This window comes from Oryza glaberrima, chromosome 2 (genome assembly GCF_000147395.1).
Source record: "Oryza glaberrima chromosome 2, OglaRS2, whole genome shotgun sequence".
Lineage (NCBI taxonomy): Eukaryota > Viridiplantae > Streptophyta > Magnoliopsida > Poales > Poaceae > Oryza > Oryza glaberrima.
In genome coordinates, this window is record NC_068327.1 from 4,523,802 (window position 1) to 4,541,883 (window position 18,082).

Consider the following 18,082-nt stretch of genomic DNA (forward strand, 5'->3'; position numbering starts at 1 on the left):
TCATTGTATCCATAAATTGATATACACAGGTAATAGATAGATAGATAGATACATATATACATACATAGATAGTGGACAGAGAACCAATCTCTATACACAGCCAAGATAGGTAGATTTAAATAGATAGATTTAGTTTTGATAATGGATAGAGATATTGCCTCTACGTTCACAAGTGGATATACACATAAAAGATAGATAGATAATGGATAGAGAACCAGTCTCTATACACAGCCAAGATAGGTAGATATAGATAGATAGATTTAATTTTGATAATGGATAGAGATATTGCCTCTGTGTTCATAAGTAGATAGATAGATAGATAGATACTGAACGGAGTACAATCTCTATACACCGCCAAGATAGGTAGATATAGATAGATAGATTTAATTTTGCTAATGCATAGAGATATTGCCTCTGCATTCACAAGTGGATATACACATAAAAGATAGATAGATATGGATGGATTTAATTTTGATAATGGATAGAGATATGGTCTCTATATTTATATTTATAAGTGGATATACACAATAATAAATAGAAAGATAAGAGATGATCTATGTGGCGCCTCCACCTCAAGATGACGTCAAATAAAATGTATTTTTATGGGGACTTTAACAAGACAACTCAAACAGTGCTCTCCGTTTGTTTTTTTTTCCTTCTTCAAATATATATATATATATATATATATTCTCGTGTAATAAAAAAATATTAATACATTCGACTTATTTTTAAGCGAACTCTATTTAATAGACACTTGCCCGACCATATATATAGCCGTCATAAATACATATATATCTTCTCGTGTAGTTAATAAAATACTTATACACTCTATATTAATAAAATATTAATACATATTTATCTTCTCCCTCTTCTTCACTAGCTAGACACCTGTCCAACCATATAGTGGTGTATTAACTATGTGCCAATGTTCTCCAGGAGTCCAGGTTGGAAGTCTCTGCTGTCACTAACCTTCTCCTGTGTATAAATAGCCGGGTGCATCTCCTCCATGGCACTCACCTCACCACACACCACTCCACCATCACTCACAGCCACCACCCGCCGCCATGGAGCAGGTCTCGTGCTTCGCCGCCGCCGCCGCCGCCGTCCTCGTTGTTCTCTCGCTCGCTCGCATCCTCCTCGCGCCGCGCAGGGAGTGGGACGGGCTGAACCTGCCGCCCAGCCCGTCGCGGCTGCCGTTCATCGGCAGCTTCCACCTCCTCCGCCGCAGCCCGCTCGTCCACCGCGCGCTGGCCGACGTCGTGCGGCAGCTCGGCGCGCCGCCGCTCATGTACATGGAGATCGGTGAGGTCCCGGCCATCGTCGTGTCGTGCGCCGACGCGGCGCGCGAGATCATGAAGACGCACGACATCAACTTCGCGTCGCGGCCGTGGCCGCCGACCGTCCAGAAGCTGCGCGCGCAGGGGAAGGGCATCTTCTTCGAGCCCTACGGCACGCTGTTGCGCCAGCTCCGCAAGATCTGCATCGTCAAGCTGCTCAGCGTCCGCCGCGTCAGCTCGTTCCACGGCGTCCGCGAGGAGGAGGCCGGCCGCCTCGTCGCCGCCGTCGCCGCGACGCCGCCGGGACAGGCCGTGAACCTCACCGAGCGGATCAAGGTGGCCATCGCGGACACCACGATGCGCCCCATGATCGGTGAGAGGTTCGAGAGGCGGGAGGACTTCCTCGAGGTCCTCCCGGAGATCGTCAAGCTCGCCTCCGGGTTCAGCCTCGACGACCTGTTCCCGTCGTCGTGGCTCGCCGGCGCCATCGGCGGCTCGCGGCGCCGCGGCGAGGCGGTCAACCGGGCGTCCTACGAGCTGGTGGACAGCGCCTTCCGCCAGCGGCAGCAGCAAAAGGAGGCCATGGCCGCGCCGCCGCCTGACATCGCCAAGGAGGAGGAGGATGACTTGATGGATGAGCTCATCAGGATACACAAGGAAGGTAGCCTCGAGGTGCCTCTTACTGCCGGCAACTTGAAAGCTGTCATCCTAGTAAGTAACTTTGCTACTGCTCTTAATGTTCATATATAAGTTTTCTACTATTATGATTGTTCAGATAAGAATTTTCTGTTACTCTGAATTTGTTGAAGAAAAACAGTTCAGATCACAAATTAAATTTCAGATGGGTAATATATACACACACACTTGCATATTGTCTTTAACTTGATGTAGCATATCTATTTTCCTTAGTTTTTTATCAGGTCAAAGTTTCACATATGTTGCATTTTGTCATTGTATAGGAGCTCTTTTGTGCGGGAAGTGAGACATCCTCGAATGCGATCCAGTGGGCAATGTCAGAGCTGGTGAGGAACCCAAGAGTGATGGAGAAAGCACAGAACGAGGTGCGAAGCATCCTCAAAGGGAAGCCCACAGTGACTGAGGCCGACATGGTAGACCTAACGTATGTGAAGATGATTGTCAAGGAGACTCATAGGCTGCATCCGGTATTGCCATTGCTCACCCCAAGGGTGTGCCAGCAAACTTGCCAGATCATGGGGTATGACGTGCCCCAAGGCAGTGTCATATTTATAAACTCGTGGGCAATAATGAGGGACCCCAAACATTGGGATGACGCCGAGACATTCAAACCAGAGCGGTTTGAGGATAGTGAGATCGATCTCAAGGGCACAAACTATGAGTTCACTCCATATGGGGCCGGACGCAGGATCTGCCCTGGCTTGGCATTAGCCCAGGTCAGCATAGAGTTCATCCTCGCCACGCTGCTCTACCACTTTAACTGGGAACTCCCTAACGGGGCAGCACCGGAGGAGTTGGACATGACTGAGGACATGGGCCTCACCATCCGAAGGAAGAATGATCTCTACCTGCTCCCAACTCTTCGTGTGCCTCTTACCGCATAGCACCTACCTTCCTCAATGTGCGCAATCAGTATCTATGCTTGTGATGCCTCTACATAAGATCTTACAAAATATACCTCGCCACTCGTGGCGGCTTTAATAAACTCTCCTTGTTTTTCAATGTTTGATGTTCTTAATAAGGTTATGTGTTTCTTTGTTGTGATTTGTGGCACTACGATTTATTTATCGAAGAATCAAAGGAATTAAATAGTTAAATGTCTCCAATGGTTGGCAGCTAACTATTGTAGTGTAAGTGAGTCCGAAGAGCCGGTCACGTATATACGAACGCGAGTCGCGAGATTGCCGGCTTTGCAACCGCTCGCCGCGCATAACGTGTCCTCAGGAAACACTGCGCAGGATAAAACCTCTATTCTTCTAATATATTAACGTGCAATTCTTGTGTACGTTAAAAAAAAAAAACACTACGCAGGATAGCATCCGCCGCCGTACGTCGCCCGTCAGTCGTTCATCCTGTCTAGCTCGTTTCAGGCAGCCGATCAGTTCCATCTGCTGCCGCATCCGCGCATCCGAGTGCCTTGCCGAGTTCCGTCGGCCGTGTAGCGTAGCGCTGTCGCCGAGCGTCCGCGCGAGTGCTAACTGTTGCAAGCCTGAAACTGCACTGAGGCCTGAATCCTAACGATCAAGAAGAGGTGAGAGCAGCAGACAACAGCAACACCACCAACGTTGCCATCGCCAATTGAGGCCTTGTTTAGTTCACCCCCAACTACTCCAAACTTCCGACTTTCCATCACATCACATCACACCACATCACATCCAAAACTTTCCTACACACATAAACTTCTAACTTTTCCTAAACTTCTTTGTTTTCTATGTTGCCATCTGCACTGCACGTCTGCACCTTGCTATGTTTTTCTTTTAGAGAAGGGTATTTTCTACCCGGCCTCTACATCCAACCGGATATATACGGCCATTGAAATAGGGAACTTAGCCCCGCAAACAACCCAATCTGAAATTCACTCCATAGGAGATTTGAACTCAGGACCTTGGGTACTACTCAGATCACTGTAACCACTAGGCTACATGGTTAATAGGTTTGTTCGTTTCTCTTGTTAGTTCTTCACAGAGTTCAAAGCCTCAGAGGATGAACTTGGAGATGGAAAGTTGAACGATACTACGCTAGTATGTTCAATCCACATGTTGTATGGCCTATTTTTTTCTTTTTTTTTTTTTTTGGGGGGGGGGGGGAGGCATGTTGGAATATACATACATGTTGCTACTGTTAACAATATAGAAGTGAAAGCTACATAATTTCAAAGAGAAAAATGCCCAGATCAAGCAGAAAAATTTGAAATATAATAACTAGAGGATTCTCGTGTATAATTTCACACAAAGGTAGGTAAAGGTATAATTAGATTTGAAATACAACTCTTATCTTCTATTTTTATAAATAGAAGTATGCAATTATAATATCTACATGAAAATAAAAACAAATTTGAATTTCTTACTCAATTGTAATTTGTATATAGAGGCATTTTATAAATACAAATAGATTCGATATACGACTCTTAGCTTCTATTTTTATAAATAAAATTGTATTTTGTACACAACTATATTGAACAATCTACACAGAGGTATAATTTGAACAATATAATTTAATGGCCAGGATCTTTCTTTTATTCTTTGATTAATATGAGAATTTTTAGCCTCCAAAAGAAACGTGTTGCCTCCATTTTTTTTCTATTTTTTAATATAATAGATATATTGATAGATATAAACAAGTAGGTTTATTTTTTAATAATGGATATAGATCCAACCTCCGTAACCAAAAATGGATATACACAGTTAATAGATAGATAGATAGATTGATTGATTTATTTATTTATCATAATGCACAGAGAACCAGTCTCTATACACAGTCAAGATAGGTAGATATAGCCCTCGCAAAAAAAAAGATAGGTAGATATAGATAGATAGATTTAATTTTGATAATGGATAGAGATATTGCCTCTGTGTTCACAAGTGGATATACACTAAAAGATAGATAGTTAGATAGATAGATATGGATGGATTTAATTTTGATAATGGGTAGAGATCCGTTCTCTATATTTATAAGTGGATATACACAACAAAAAAAATAGATAGATAAGAGATGGTCTATGTGGCACCTCCACCTCAAAACGACATCAAATAAAATGTATTTTATGGGGACTTTAGCAAGGCAACTCAAGCATTACTGCTCTCTCCTTTTGTTCATTTTTTTCTTCTTTAGATATATGAAGTAAGCAATTTGTATGTTTTTCTCTCTGTTTGATTAATTGAGATGGAGATATATATAGCATCCATTTGTGGCACATTACATGGGATTGAGAATTAGAGTTTCGAGCGGTACTATGTTTACAGTTCAATTCCCCCACATGAAAACGAGATATTTCAAATTCCCCAAATTATGAGATGTAAATACATGGCCTCAAAAGCAGCAAGAAAACACAAGGATAAGTACAGTGTCCGGGCCGTTGCAAAAATCTTAGCCTCTTATGATATCTGCCGTTGCCATCTCAATTCAGTGGGCACCGCTCGCGGCGCCACCGCATGACGAGACAACGCGGTTTCCGTGGCGTGTAGCAGCAGGCAGCAGCAGCAGCCAGCCTCGAGCTCATCTGCAATGGCGCCCCGCGCCAAGACGGCGCCGCCGTGCGCCGTGCATCGATCTTGCAGATGAAACGGCTCTCTTTGTCATCTCATCTCCATCGCCTCGTATATATCTGTTCCCTAGCCTAGCTAGCTAGCTATCCTGCATTGCATTGCACTCGCGTTCGCGTACTTACGTTGTCGTCGTCGATCATCTGATCACCATGTACGACGCCGTCGCCTGCGTCGTCGCCGTCGTCGTCGTCGTCGTCTTCGCCATGCTTCGGGTGAAGCTGGCGAGGAGTGGTGGTGGTGGTGGTGGTGGTGGTGGTGGTGGCGTGAGGCTGCCGCCTGGGCCGTGGCGGCTGCCGGTCATCGGGAGCCTGCACCACGTGGTGGGCGACCGGCTCCTCCACCGCGCCATGGCGCGCATCGCGCGCCGGCTCGGCGACGCGCCGCTCGTGTACCTGCAGCTCGGGGAGGTCCCCGTCGTGGTGGCCTCGTCGCCCGGCGCCGCGCGCGCGGTCACGCGGACGCACGACCTCGCGTTCGCCGACCGGGCGCTCAACCCGACCGCGCGGCGGCTGCGGCCCGGCGGCGCCGGGGTGGCGCTCGCGCCGTACGGCGCGCTGTGGCGTCAGCTCCGCAAGATCTGCGTCGTCGAGCTCCTCAGCGCGCGCCGCGTCCGGTCGTTCCGCCGCGTCCGGGAGGAGGAGGCCGGCCGCCTCGTGGGCGCGCTCGCCGCCGCCGCCGCGTCGCCCGGCGAGGAGGCGGCCGTCAACTTCACCGAGCGGATCGCGGAGGCCGTCTCGGACGCGGCGCTGCGCGCCATGATCGGGGACAGGTTCGAGCGGCGCGACGAGTTCTTGCAGGAGCTCACCGAGCAGATGAAGCTCCTCGGCGGGTTCAGCCTCGACGACCTGTTCCCGTCGTCGTGGCTGGCGAGCGCCATCGGCGGCAGGGCGCGGCGAGCGGAGGCGAACAGCAGGAAGCTCTACGAGCTCATGGACTGCGCCATCCGGCAGCACCAGCAGCAGCGGGCGGAGGCCGCCGTGGTAGACGGCGGCGCCGGCGTCGAGGACGACAAGAACCAAGACCTCATAGACGTGCTCCTGAACATACAGAAACAAGGGGAGCTCGAGACGCCTCTCACCATGGAACAAATCAAAGCTGTTATCCTTGTAAGTAAAATTGACACTTGTCATATTAAAAGCAAAGTAAAATATATCTGCTCTCTTCGTCCCAGAGTAACATGTTCAGATTAAGTGTACTATAGTGTATCATATCTCGTATGAGGTTGATTTATTTTAGGACGGAGAGAGTATGTGCTATCATGGTGGATTATATTTGCTTAATTAGATGGTACAGCTCTCAAATCTTTGTAGTATTTTTCATTCGATCTTTTAACTTTTTATAGGATCTCTTTAGTGGAGGTAGCGAGACATCAGCGACTACGCTTCAATGGGCGATGTCGGAGCTAATAAAGAACCCAATGGTTATGCAAAAGACACAAGCCGAGCTACGTGACAAACTTAGGAGAAAGCCAACTGTGACAGAGGATGATTTGTCTGGCTTAAAGTATGTAAAGCTCATTATTAAGGAGACCTTAAGGCTTCACCCTGTGGTACCACTGCTTGTCGCAAGAGAGTGTCGTGAATCATGCAAAGTCATGGGGTATGATGTTCTAAAAGGCACCACTGTATTTGTTAACGCGTGGGCTATCGGCAGAGACCCAAAGTACTGGGATGACGCTGAGGAGTTTAGACCAGAACGGTTTGAACATAGTACTGTTGACTTCAAGGGCATGGACCTCGAGTTCATACCGTTTGGCGCAGGACGAAGAATATGTCCTGGTATGGCATTCGCAGAAGCAATCATGGAACTTCTGCTTGCTGCGCTGCTCTACCACTTTGACTGGGAACTCCCTAATGGAATGGCAACGACCGAGCTGGATATGACAGAGGAGATGGGCATCACCGTCCGGAGGAAGAATGACCTTCACCTCCGCCCCCATCCTCCGTGTGTTGTAAGGTCAAACTTCCGTAGTTTTGTTGAGAGAGAGAGAGAGAGAGGGGCACTTCGTGTAGATAAATAAAATGGGTTACAATATGATTTCATATAATAGGGGAAAGTTTTAAGACTAGAAACTTCACTATTAAATGAGTCAGAAAAAAGTTGGTGCATCGACAAGTTTCATTCTTAAGACATTCTAGCTCTGTGATGACCTCGATGGAACCATACTACCATAGAGATTTGTGTTTTGAAACTGGAAGCTAGCTGGATTATGCTGTTCGAGAAATGCATACAATTTTCCACGATAAATACATTAAATCTGAGCAGCAAAATCTGTTTTACACACTATTACATACGGTTAGAGTAATTTTGCTGTCATCGACAGCCATTTAGGCTGTGTTCTTCCCCAACTTTCGCAACTCACCTTCCTCGTGTTTCATGTGCACGCTTTTTAAAATGCTAAACAGTGTGCTGCAAAAGGTTTATAAACGAAAGTTGCTTTAAAAAATCATATTAATCTATCTTTTTAAAAGTAAATATTTAATTAATTATAAGAAAATATGGTACTCCGTTTTGCGTGCGTGGGAGGTGAGTTTCCAACTTCACATCCGAGCACAGCCTTAGTAGTCTTAGTATCTCAGGTATTAGTATGGACCAAAATTTATTTATAACGAATATAAAGTATCTTATGGTAAAAAAGATAAAATCCCCCATATGATTAAAATTAATAGCTCTATAATGGTATACGTAATACTCGTCGACATAGGACTGAAACCATAAAACACTGTCGTATGTTTGTATGCTTCCCCATTTATACCTTGATTTTAACAAAGCAACCGAACTAGGGTCAAAATTTCGGAAACCCACCCACCCACACCCCACCCAAAACCCCCTCTGGAAATTATTTCGGCCGATTTTTTTTTGGATATTTCATGGTTTTATGTATTTGGCAAATGTTGTTAAAATTTCAAATTATTTCGGATAAAATAACTAAAAACTGAGAAACTTCAGTATCCGATACAAATACCGAAAATCTCTCCGTTTTATATTATAAGTTGTTTGACTTTTTTTCTAGTTAAACTTTATTAAGTTTGATAAGTTTAAAAAAAACAGCAACACCTAAAATATCAAATTATTTTCATTAATTATAACATTGAATATATTTTAATAATATGTTTGTTTTGGGTTGAAAATAGTACTATATTTTTCTATAAACTTATCAAACTTTAACTTAGAAGAAGTCATAATATAAAATAGAGAGAGTAATTTGAACCCCGAACCAAAGTAGACAAGTAGTGCCTCACCTTGTTTGGAGTAGCATGTACTACGATCCCTCCGTCCCAAAAAAAAACTCAACCTATGAGGGGATGTGACTCCTCCTAGGACAACGAATTTGGATAAAGCGTAGCCCAAATTCATTGTATTAGGAGTGGTCAAATTCTCTTCTAGGTTGAGTTTTTTTTTTAAGACGTGGACATGGAGCCAAGGTTGTCAGTATCTCGATTCGTATCCTAGTATCTTACGATACTACGATCCTACCAAGCTGAAACGATACCGATCCCACCTAGTATCCTATTTTTATACTATCGCGATCCTACTATTCATTACTACATGATCCTACGAAATCTTAGGTGGTATCCCAATTCTATGATTCTTACGATACTACAAAATATTATTTAAAATAGCATGGTTTGAAAATAATGTAAATAAATATGCTCAAATTTATATAAAAATCAGTTAAATATATCAAAATCAACGTGGTTTCTCTTGATAAATGTCTCTATTTGTATGACATATATCATTACTATATTTTCTTTATATAGAATGGCTATATATAATTAATGTAAATATTAATTAAACTTAAAAAAATAAAATCTCATAGTATCCCGATACTACGTTACGATTCTACGATACGATATTACTTTGAGCAAAACGTTACTCCCTCCATTCTAAATTGATCTACATATTTTATAGGTACACCAAGACCAAGAAAAGCTAATAACTCTCTCATACTATATTTACTCTAGCAACAAACTCGATGTATACACCATCCCCAATATTTTCTAGCCAATAACAAATCAAGATATTACATGTGGGATATAAATACTTGTGTGAATGCATGCATCAATGTCCATTTACTCCAATGCACAAATAACGAATAGACTTAATAAATAAACATAAATATATAGATCATTTAGAAATAACATCAAAAGAAACTATATATAAATTAATTTAGAATGGAGAGAGTACTACCTAGTATCCGATAGTGACAACCTTACATGGAGCAAAGCATGGGCCACCTCGAGATGACTAGCACCGGGAATTGAAGCAGTGAGCCCGTACCTACCTATCTACTACTACTATATGCCACTCCAAATACTCGCAGAATTAAACGGTAGTCTTTGTCACTTAATTGGCGCCGAAGCCTCATATATACTACGTATGTGTTAACCTTGCGAAGCTGCAATGTTGCACTTGCACTGCACTCGCCTCGCCGCGATCTGATCGCCATGGATCACGTCCTCGCCTGCGTCGGCATCCTCGTCGCCTTCACGCCGCTGTTCCTCCTTGCCGTGCTCCCGCTCAAGCTGACGAACGGCGGCGACGGGGTGAAGCTGCCGCCTGGCCCGTGGCGGCTGCCGGTGATCGGGAGCATGCACCACCTGATGGGCGAGAGCCTCGTCCACCGCGCCATGGCCGACCTCGCGCGCCGGCCGCTGAGCCCCACCGTGCGGCGGATGCGCCCCCCCGGCGACGGCAGCTCCGCAAGATCTGCGTCGTCGAGCTGCTCAGCGCGCGCCGCGTCCGGACGTTGCGCCGCGTCGTGGGCGCGCTCGTGTGTTTGGCCCATGTGGTGTTTGGCCCATGTGGCCCAGAAGTGGTTGTGTAGTGGTGGTTTAGTACCACCTTGAAAGTTTAGGTGGGTGAGGGTCTGCTTATAAGCCTTGGTGCTCCAACCATAGTATCCTTGTGTTAACCCTTTTACACGAAGCGAGGACGAAAGTGTAAGCGGGATACCATACGAATGTGGGTCCGCTCAACGTGTAGAGCGGACTAATGCGGATTTTGGAGGCAGGGTGGTACAATGTTGCTACTTTTGCGAATTCTTTGATATTAAGGACATATGTGGTTTGCTACTTTTGCGAATTCTTTGATATTAAGGACATATGTGGTTCACGTCCACAATTTATTACAGTTTACCACATCTAATGTTAGATAAGTTTTTGAGCGAGGCGGCCGTCAACCTCACCGAGCGGATCGCGGCGGCCGTCTCGGACGCGGCGCTGCGCGCCATGATCGGGGCCAGGTTCGAGAGGCGCGACGAGTTCTTGGAGGGGGCTCGCCGAGCAGGTGAAGTGTTGGCCCAAAACCGGGAGACGTTGGCCCAACCGGGAGAAAGCCCACCTGCTACACCCTAAAAGCTAGCTCAAGAGGTGAGGGGCTCTCCCACTTTCGCCGAGTAGGTGAAGTGTTGGCCCAAAACCGGGAGACGTTGGCCCAACCGGGAGAAAGCCCTCACTTGCTACACCCCAAAAGCTAGCTCAAGAGGTGAGGGGCTCTCCCACTTTTAAGTTGGTTCAACTCCCCCTAGATTAGCAATGTAGGACTATTCCCAACATGAAGCTCCTCGACGGGTTCAGCCTCGACGACATGTTCCCGTCGTCGACGACGGCAAGCGCCATCGGCAGCGCAGTGCTGCGAGCGGAGGTGAACCGCGAGAAGCTCTTCAAGCTCATGGACCACGCCATCCTGCAGCACCAGGAGCGCAAGGCGGAAGACATGGTGGACGCCGGCGCGGAGGAGGACAAACACCAGGACCTCATAGGCGTGCTCCTCGGCATACAGAAACAAGGAGAGCTCGAGACGCCTTTCACCATGGGACAAATCAAAGCTGTCATCCTTGTAAGTAGCAGTGACACTATGATGAAAATTCAAATTAAATACAAATTAAAATCCATGTGCTACCATGGTAGATTATACATGCTTAGTTACTCTACTACTCCCTCCGTTTTATATTATAAGTCGTTTGATTTTTTTTCTAGCCAAACTTTGTTATGTTTGACTAAATTTACAGAAAAATTTAACAACATCTAAAATTAGTTTCATTAAATCTAACATTGAATATATTTTGATAATATGTTTATTTTGTGTTGAAAATACTATGATATTTTTCTATAAACTTGATCAAAGTTAAAGAAGTTTGGCTAGAAAAAAAAAGTCCAACGATTTACAGTATGGAACTAAGGGAGTAGTAGTAGTAGATGGTACATCTGATGTTAATCTCAATTTTTTTCTTGTTTTTTTCTCCTAGGATCTCTTTAGTGGAGGGAGTGAGACATCTGCAACCGTGATCCAATGGGCCATGTCGGAGCTCATGAAGAATCCAAGGGTTATGCGAAAGGTACAGGCCGAGTTGCGTGACAAACTAGCAGGGAAGCCAAGGGTGACAAAGGATGATTTGTCCGATCTAAAGTACTTAAAGCTCGTTATTAAGGAGACCTTAAGGCTTCACCCTGCAGCGCCCTTGCTTGTCCCGAGACAATGCCGTGAGCCGTGCAAGATCATGGGATATGATATTCCAAAAGGTACCACCGTATTTGTTAATGCGTGGCTATTGGCAGGGATCCTAATTATTGGGATGATGCTGAGGTGTTTAGGCTAGAGCGGTTCGTAAATAGTACCATAGACTTCAAAGGCATGGACATGGAGTTCATACTATTCGGGGCGGGAAGGAGGATGTGCCCTGGTCTAGCCTTTGCGGAAGCTATCATGGATCTACTGTTTTCTACCCTGCTCTTCCACTTCGACTAGGAGCTCCCTTGCGGAATGACAGCAAGTGAGCTGGACATGATAGAGGAGATGGCCCTTACTGTTCGGAGGAAGAACGACCTTCACCTCCGCCCCATCCTCCGTGTGCCGCAAACTCAAACTTCTTCTGCACTTCTATTTTGTGAGAGAGCTCAAACTTCTTCTGTATTTCTGTTTTGAGAGAGAGCTCAAACTTCTGTTTGTTTTGAGAGAGTACTTTTGTTTATTTTGTTTTGAGAGAGAGAGAGAGCGCGCGCTCAAACTTCGTTTGCACTTTTGTTTTGAGAGGGGGAATGCGCACTTTATTTCGGTAAATAAAATGAATCACGACGTGGTTTCATCAGAAAAGAAATAAGGCTATAAACTTCAGTGTGAAATTCTACAAGTCAAAAAAAAAAAAAGTTGGTGCATCTGCAAGATCCATTTCTGGGACATGCGCTCTGACTCACTAAGGCGATACAGATAATTGGAACAATAGATTTATGTTCTGAAACAGGGATGTTAGATTTATGTTTTAAAAATAGGAAGCTAGATTATGCACTTCGAGAAATGCTTACAGTTTTTTGCACGATAAATACACTAAATCTTTGTACTCCTGTTATAACACCTTGACTACCATTAATAAAATGGTTATAAGGTAGAGCCCCTCTACCTTTTTCAGTCAAAAAAATAAATAAATACACTAAAGCTGAGCAGCAAATTCTGTACAATTTTTCCAGGTTAACATATGGATAACATGATGAGAATCAACAGCTCTCCGATGGGAAACTACAGAGAAGAGAAAAACAGATATAATTCAGCAAATCTACATGTCGAAAGCTGACCAAAATCAAGGGCAACCTGGTATCCGTCCAGAAAGTAAAATCCTTCACTATTTCTCACCTCTCCAAAATCAGCAACAATTTTACAGGCTTTGGATATCTTCATTAACTCCGGCCTGAAGGAGTTTTGGAGAATATGAATTACAGGCAGCTGCCTAGGTTGTCAGCAAATCCGCCACTGGCTGACTAGAGAAGGGGTTTTGGATCACAAATTTATCATTTTTTTTCTAGGATTTCAGCAGATGCAATATATCATGTAAACAGTAAGAGGCATATCAACATCGATGTCTCCCTTTCGCCCTTGGAGCAGAGCAATCCAACAGCAAACAGGGCGATGAGACCCAAAGCAAAAGAAATGAAAACGCTAACAATTTCAGCTGAATCTTCACAGCAACTATCTAAATGTTGCAAAACTGCAATATGATATACATTTCTGGGTTCTGAAGCTATGCTTGGTGAGCAACATCTATTCCAGCCTCAGTAATGAGCTGTTCTGTCAACGAAAAGAGCCCGGCAATTTCCTTTTCAGCATCAAGAATCATATCCATTTCCTTGTTTGGTTTGGTCTTGGAAACAATTCTAGTACTGTTTACACTTGGCGATGCAACCAGATTGATGCCAGAATCAGTTTTGCCACTTCTCAGGAATCCCTTAGCCATATCTGCAAGTTTCTTCAATGTAGTAGTAGCAGCAAGTGCCTCCACCTCCGCAGCTTCAGTTTGAAGATTTTGGAGCCCCATATGAACGGAAAAATCAGAAGGTCTCTTGATGTCACTAGGATCTTTCAGGAACCCTTCCAACTTGTCTACCTCCTCCTTCACATCCCACCTTCTCATTACCGCCTTCAGCTCTTGATCTTTCACGTCAAGTGCTTCATGGGCAGCTCTTAAATCCATGTCCTTCTGATGCAAGGATTCTTTTAACATCTCTATGTCAGCCTCCAGTTGATTATGCTTGTGCAAATTGGACTTGAGGGCTGTACCTGTGCTCGAAATCTCATCATCCAGCAATGCATAAATGTCCATCTCTTCGCCTTCTACTGAACTAGCAAGATTGCCAGTGAGTTCAGCTATCTTTTGCACCACAGATTCAGCTTGTGAGCAACTGAATTTCATGCTATCCAGTTTATTCTGTAGTGTCTGTATGTGTTGTTCTTTATCCTGTAATTCGGTTCTAACCTGAACAAGTTGATCTTCCTTGCTATCTAGCAGCTGCTTTAGTTCAACAACTTCACTGTTCACTTCAGCAAGTCTGCGTTGTGTTTCAGAAAGCTCTGAATCCTTCTCCTGAACAGCTATTTGGATAGATTCCACCTTTGATTTCATATCTTGGACTTCATTTCGGGCTTCTAACAGCTCAGATTCTTTTATTTCAACAAGCTTTAATGAATTGCTGTGCTCATTTTCCTTCTGAACGAGCGCCTTTTGAAGCAACTCAACTTCTTTGGTTTTCTCTTCTAAGCTCTCTCTTTCTTTTGTTAACACTGCTTCCAGAGACTCAACCTTCTCCTTTTCCTGAAGTAACAGTGATTCAAGTTCATGACAGCGAGACTGTGCAGCATTGAGCTCCTTTGCCTTGCCTTGAATCTCCAACCGAGCAGCTTCCAAGTTCTGGTTGAAAGATGAAAGCAATAGCCTTTGACCGGAGAGTTCTTGAACTTGTTTCTGCATCTGCACTGCTTGATCTTCTATCTGTTTTCGAGAGGAGGAGAAAGCCTCTTTTGAAGCGATTAGTTCAGACCGTACAGCATCCAGCAGAGACCTCACACGTTTGAAGTCACTGACTGTATCCTTGATACCATCCATATCCTTGCATGCTAGTTGCGCCACTTCCTTTAACTCTTTCTGTGCTGCTAACCATCCCATATTCTGCCTCTCAAGTTCTTGCTCGGCGATTTTTAGTTTCTGTTCATTGGCCTTTCTCAATTCATTCGATCTTGAAAAATCAATTTCTTTTCTTTTAATTTCACTCCGGAGCTCCTTAATTGTTGCTTCTTGCTGCTCAGCAGCCTGATTAGCTTCAAGAAGCAGCTGTTCCTTGGACTTGATCTCTGAACGCATCAAGGTTACTTCTTCATTCTTCTTCAACATATCTTGCTTAAGCTTTTCCACTTCAGTTACCTTCTGAGAAAGCAAATCTTGTGAGCTGGCAATTTTCTTGTCTTGCTCATCAACAAGAAGCTTCAGGTTATCGATCTGCCTCACTTGTAAAACCAGATCTCTACTTGCCTTACCCAGTGATCTCTCCATTTCCTGTTGCCTTGCATATGCTCTATTGATCCCACGCTCTCTCTGATCAAGATCCTTCTTCGCCCGGTTCAGGCGTACCTGATCAACTGAAACCCGATTCTCCGCATCTCGGAGATCCCTCTCTTTCTTCCTCAAGGTAGACAAGGCGGCCTCAAATTCAGACTTCAGTACATCAATGCTCATACTCAGCTCACTATCCTGGGAAGCACTGGTATCCAACCTTTGCGTCTTCGCAAACAGCCGCTCCAATAGCTCCCTAGCTGGTTCAGTTGCTCCATTCTCGCCATCAGTGATATTTGCTCTAATACCTTTAACAACTGATTTGATCAAATGAGGAGCACATCTCATATGTTGAGCTTGAAATGACACCATGAAACTCAACTTCTGCCTGAACAGCACCTGTCGGGATTGCAGAAAACAGTGTGCATCAGTAGACTGCTAGAAAAAAGTTGCAACAGGACACCTCCTAGTGAACCTATCTGCAAAAATGGGGATTTTATTTGTACATGAAAATTCTCCCGGTGAACCAAAGGACTGAAATGATATAGTATGCCAAAGTTAACTCTGAACTAAAAATTCAGAACTATATTTATTCACACATAGTTTCAATCTTCAGCAAAGCGACATAGCGCAGCGGATGAATTTTGATCCCAAATCTATCGCCACACACAAATTACAATCGCTAATAGTTCTCGTTAGGTTCTCCGTTATCAAGATTAGTTTAAAGATCATCGCAAAAAAAAAGATTAGTTTAAAGATGTACCGGAATTGACCACCGTCAAACCAATTTTAGCCAAAAAACTCCTAATTAAAAAACTACCACTACCAGGCAGCACAACTTGAACTAGAAAACCAAAAAAAATCCGATCCTCCGTCCCCTTCAAACCGCTAGTAGACGAGCTCGGAATCGGAAACCGAACGAGAACACACACCACCAACAACGAACAACGAGCAACGAGAGAGGAGATACGAGGAGATGGGAAGGGATGCTCACATGTGTGACGGGGGGGCACGACGGGGAGCCGCAGCGGAGAGCCGCCGCCGCCGTCGCCGGCGGCGAGGAGGAAGGGGAGAGGGGTGGCATGGCGGCCTAGCACATGGGTGGGGGGGGGGGGAGGGAGCGGATCACGGCCGCCCGCGCGAGATCGGACGGCTCACGGCGCGCGGAGACGAGAGAGGAGAGGAGATGATGATGTGGAGGCCGAACCGGACGCGTGTGGACTGCAGTGCAGTGCAGTGGAGTGGGGTGGGGTGTAGTAGATGATTGATGACTCGAGTAAGCGTGACACGTGACGCTCGTGTCGCTTGCTCTTTTTTTTTTCTTTTTATTTTCTTTTTGTTTTGTTTGTTTTGATGGGTTTGTGTTGCTTGCTGTTCTGGGTTCTGGTGCCGTTTCATTTTTATTCGGGGGTACGTGAGGACAGGAAATGCTGGGCTGTACTACGCGATGAGAGAAATTTGAATTCGAAGATGTTTAAAGAAACCGAAAATTTGGAAGGATTTTAGTGGGATTGTCACCGTTGGATGGGTGATGAAGAACCCTGGCCGTTGGATCAAAACCGCCCGCGGTCCACCGTAGGAGTTCTAGGTGGGCCTTGTCCTTCATCTGGGCCCAAAAACGGGAGCGCACCTACTCATCTAGGCTGTGCTCTTTTCAGTGAGTTCCTAACTCACCCCCTTGTTTTTAGCATGCATAAATTCTTTGCAAAAAGAAAAGAAAATCTTATGAAAGTTGCAAAAAGGTGACATATTTTTGTTCTGCTATTTCTGTCAAAGGAAGTAACAAGTCCAGTCTCTTCAGGAGTAGCAGGTAAATAGAGATATCTGAGACATAATTTGCTCTCTGAATGACAAGTTTTGCATGGATTTGTTTCTGTTCTTCATTTTTTTTTCTGTTTCTGGTGTTCTTAGTTTTTCTTCGCACCACATACAGATTCTCCGATTCTCATGGTGTGCACTGCACCATCCTACACTAACCCTAGCAAGAATGAAATATGTATATCTTGAGAATCCTTTGTAAAAGTGTAAAACCTTATTGTCCCTCGAGAATCTCTATATCATCCTGCTATATTAAAATATTGTCCCTTAGTCACCTTCATTCTTTCTTTTAAAAAATGTTAGAAAAATGGAGTTCTACGTGGTGAAAAGATCCTTCCTTTCTTGGAATGGCTCTGGCTCTTCAGTACCAACATTCAGTACCAACATGCATGGTAACTGCACATATTTTGCACATAAGAGTATCTCTAATAGCCTCTCCATCTGATTTAGCTAGTCAAACAAACAGTACACTCCAACAGTCTCTCTATCTACCCTCTCTACTTTGACTATGACACCGGGACCCATATGTCAGCCACTCCCTTATTCTTTCTCCCCTTCCTTCCCCTCTTCCTCTTTTCTTTTCTAGCGTTGACAAGAAGCAGGCGGCGGCAGCAAGCGGGGAGGGGACGGCGGTGAAGGCAGCGTCGGCGGGAGGCGGCGCTGCGCGGGGACCGGCGGGCTGCGCGGCGGGAGGCGGGCGCCGTGCGGAGGCAGCGGGCGGCGCTGCGCGGAGGACGGCGGGCGCGGCGAGCTTGTGCCGCGCGGAGGCCAGCAGCCACGGCGAGCGGGGGCGGCGGGTGGCCGCGGCAAGCGGAGGACGGCAGTCGCGGCGAGCGGAGGCTAGCAGCTGCCGTGCTCGAGTTTCTCCCCATGCCTCGTCGGGCTCCTGTGCTTGGCTGCCGTGTGGGGATGAGGAAGATGGGCTCTAT

At 45.3% G+C, this 18,082-nt stretch overlaps 3 protein-coding genes and 1 pseudogene across 3 annotated transcripts; 3 read left to right on the forward strand and 1 right to left on the reverse strand.

Annotated features, from left to right (window-relative positions):
• Window positions 1-1,028: 1,028 nt before the first annotated feature.
• LOC127763948 (desmethyl-deoxy-podophyllotoxin synthase-like) lies at window positions 1,029-3,017 on the forward strand. Its single transcript, XM_052288755.1, has 2 exons — window positions 1,029-1,988; window positions 2,237-3,017. Exons 1-2 carry the CDS (start codon window positions 1,065-1,067, stop codon window positions 2,855-2,857), a joined length of 1,545 nt encoding a protein of 514 aa, XP_052144715.1. The 5' UTR covers window positions 1,029-1,064; the 3' UTR covers window positions 2,858-3,017.
• Window positions 3,018-5,667: 2,650 nt separating this feature from the next.
• On the forward strand, window positions 5,668-7,620 carry LOC127763741 (desmethyl-deoxy-podophyllotoxin synthase-like). Its single transcript, XM_052288535.1, has 2 exons — window positions 5,668-6,624; window positions 6,861-7,620. Exons 1-2 carry the CDS (start codon window positions 5,668-5,670, stop codon window positions 7,536-7,538), a joined length of 1,635 nt encoding a protein of 544 aa, XP_052144495.1. The 3' UTR covers window positions 7,539-7,620.
• A 2,346-nt stretch (window positions 7,621-9,966) lies between these two features.
• On the forward strand, window positions 9,967-12,445 carry LOC127761640 (desmethyl-deoxy-podophyllotoxin synthase-like; annotated as a pseudogene).
• Window positions 12,446-12,854: 409 nt separating this feature from the next.
• Window positions 12,855-16,546, reverse strand: LOC127764524 (uncharacterized). The gene is made up of 2 exons (XM_052289412.1): window positions 16,330-16,546; window positions 12,855-15,734 (listed from the first exon to the last, which is right to left on the reverse strand). The coding sequence occupies exons 1-2, from the start codon at window positions 16,417-16,419 to the stop codon at window positions 13,533-13,535; spliced, it is 2,292 nt and encodes a 763-aa protein (XP_052145372.1). The 5' UTR covers window positions 16,420-16,546; the 3' UTR covers window positions 12,855-13,532.
• Window positions 16,547-18,082: the final 1,536 nt, after the last annotated feature.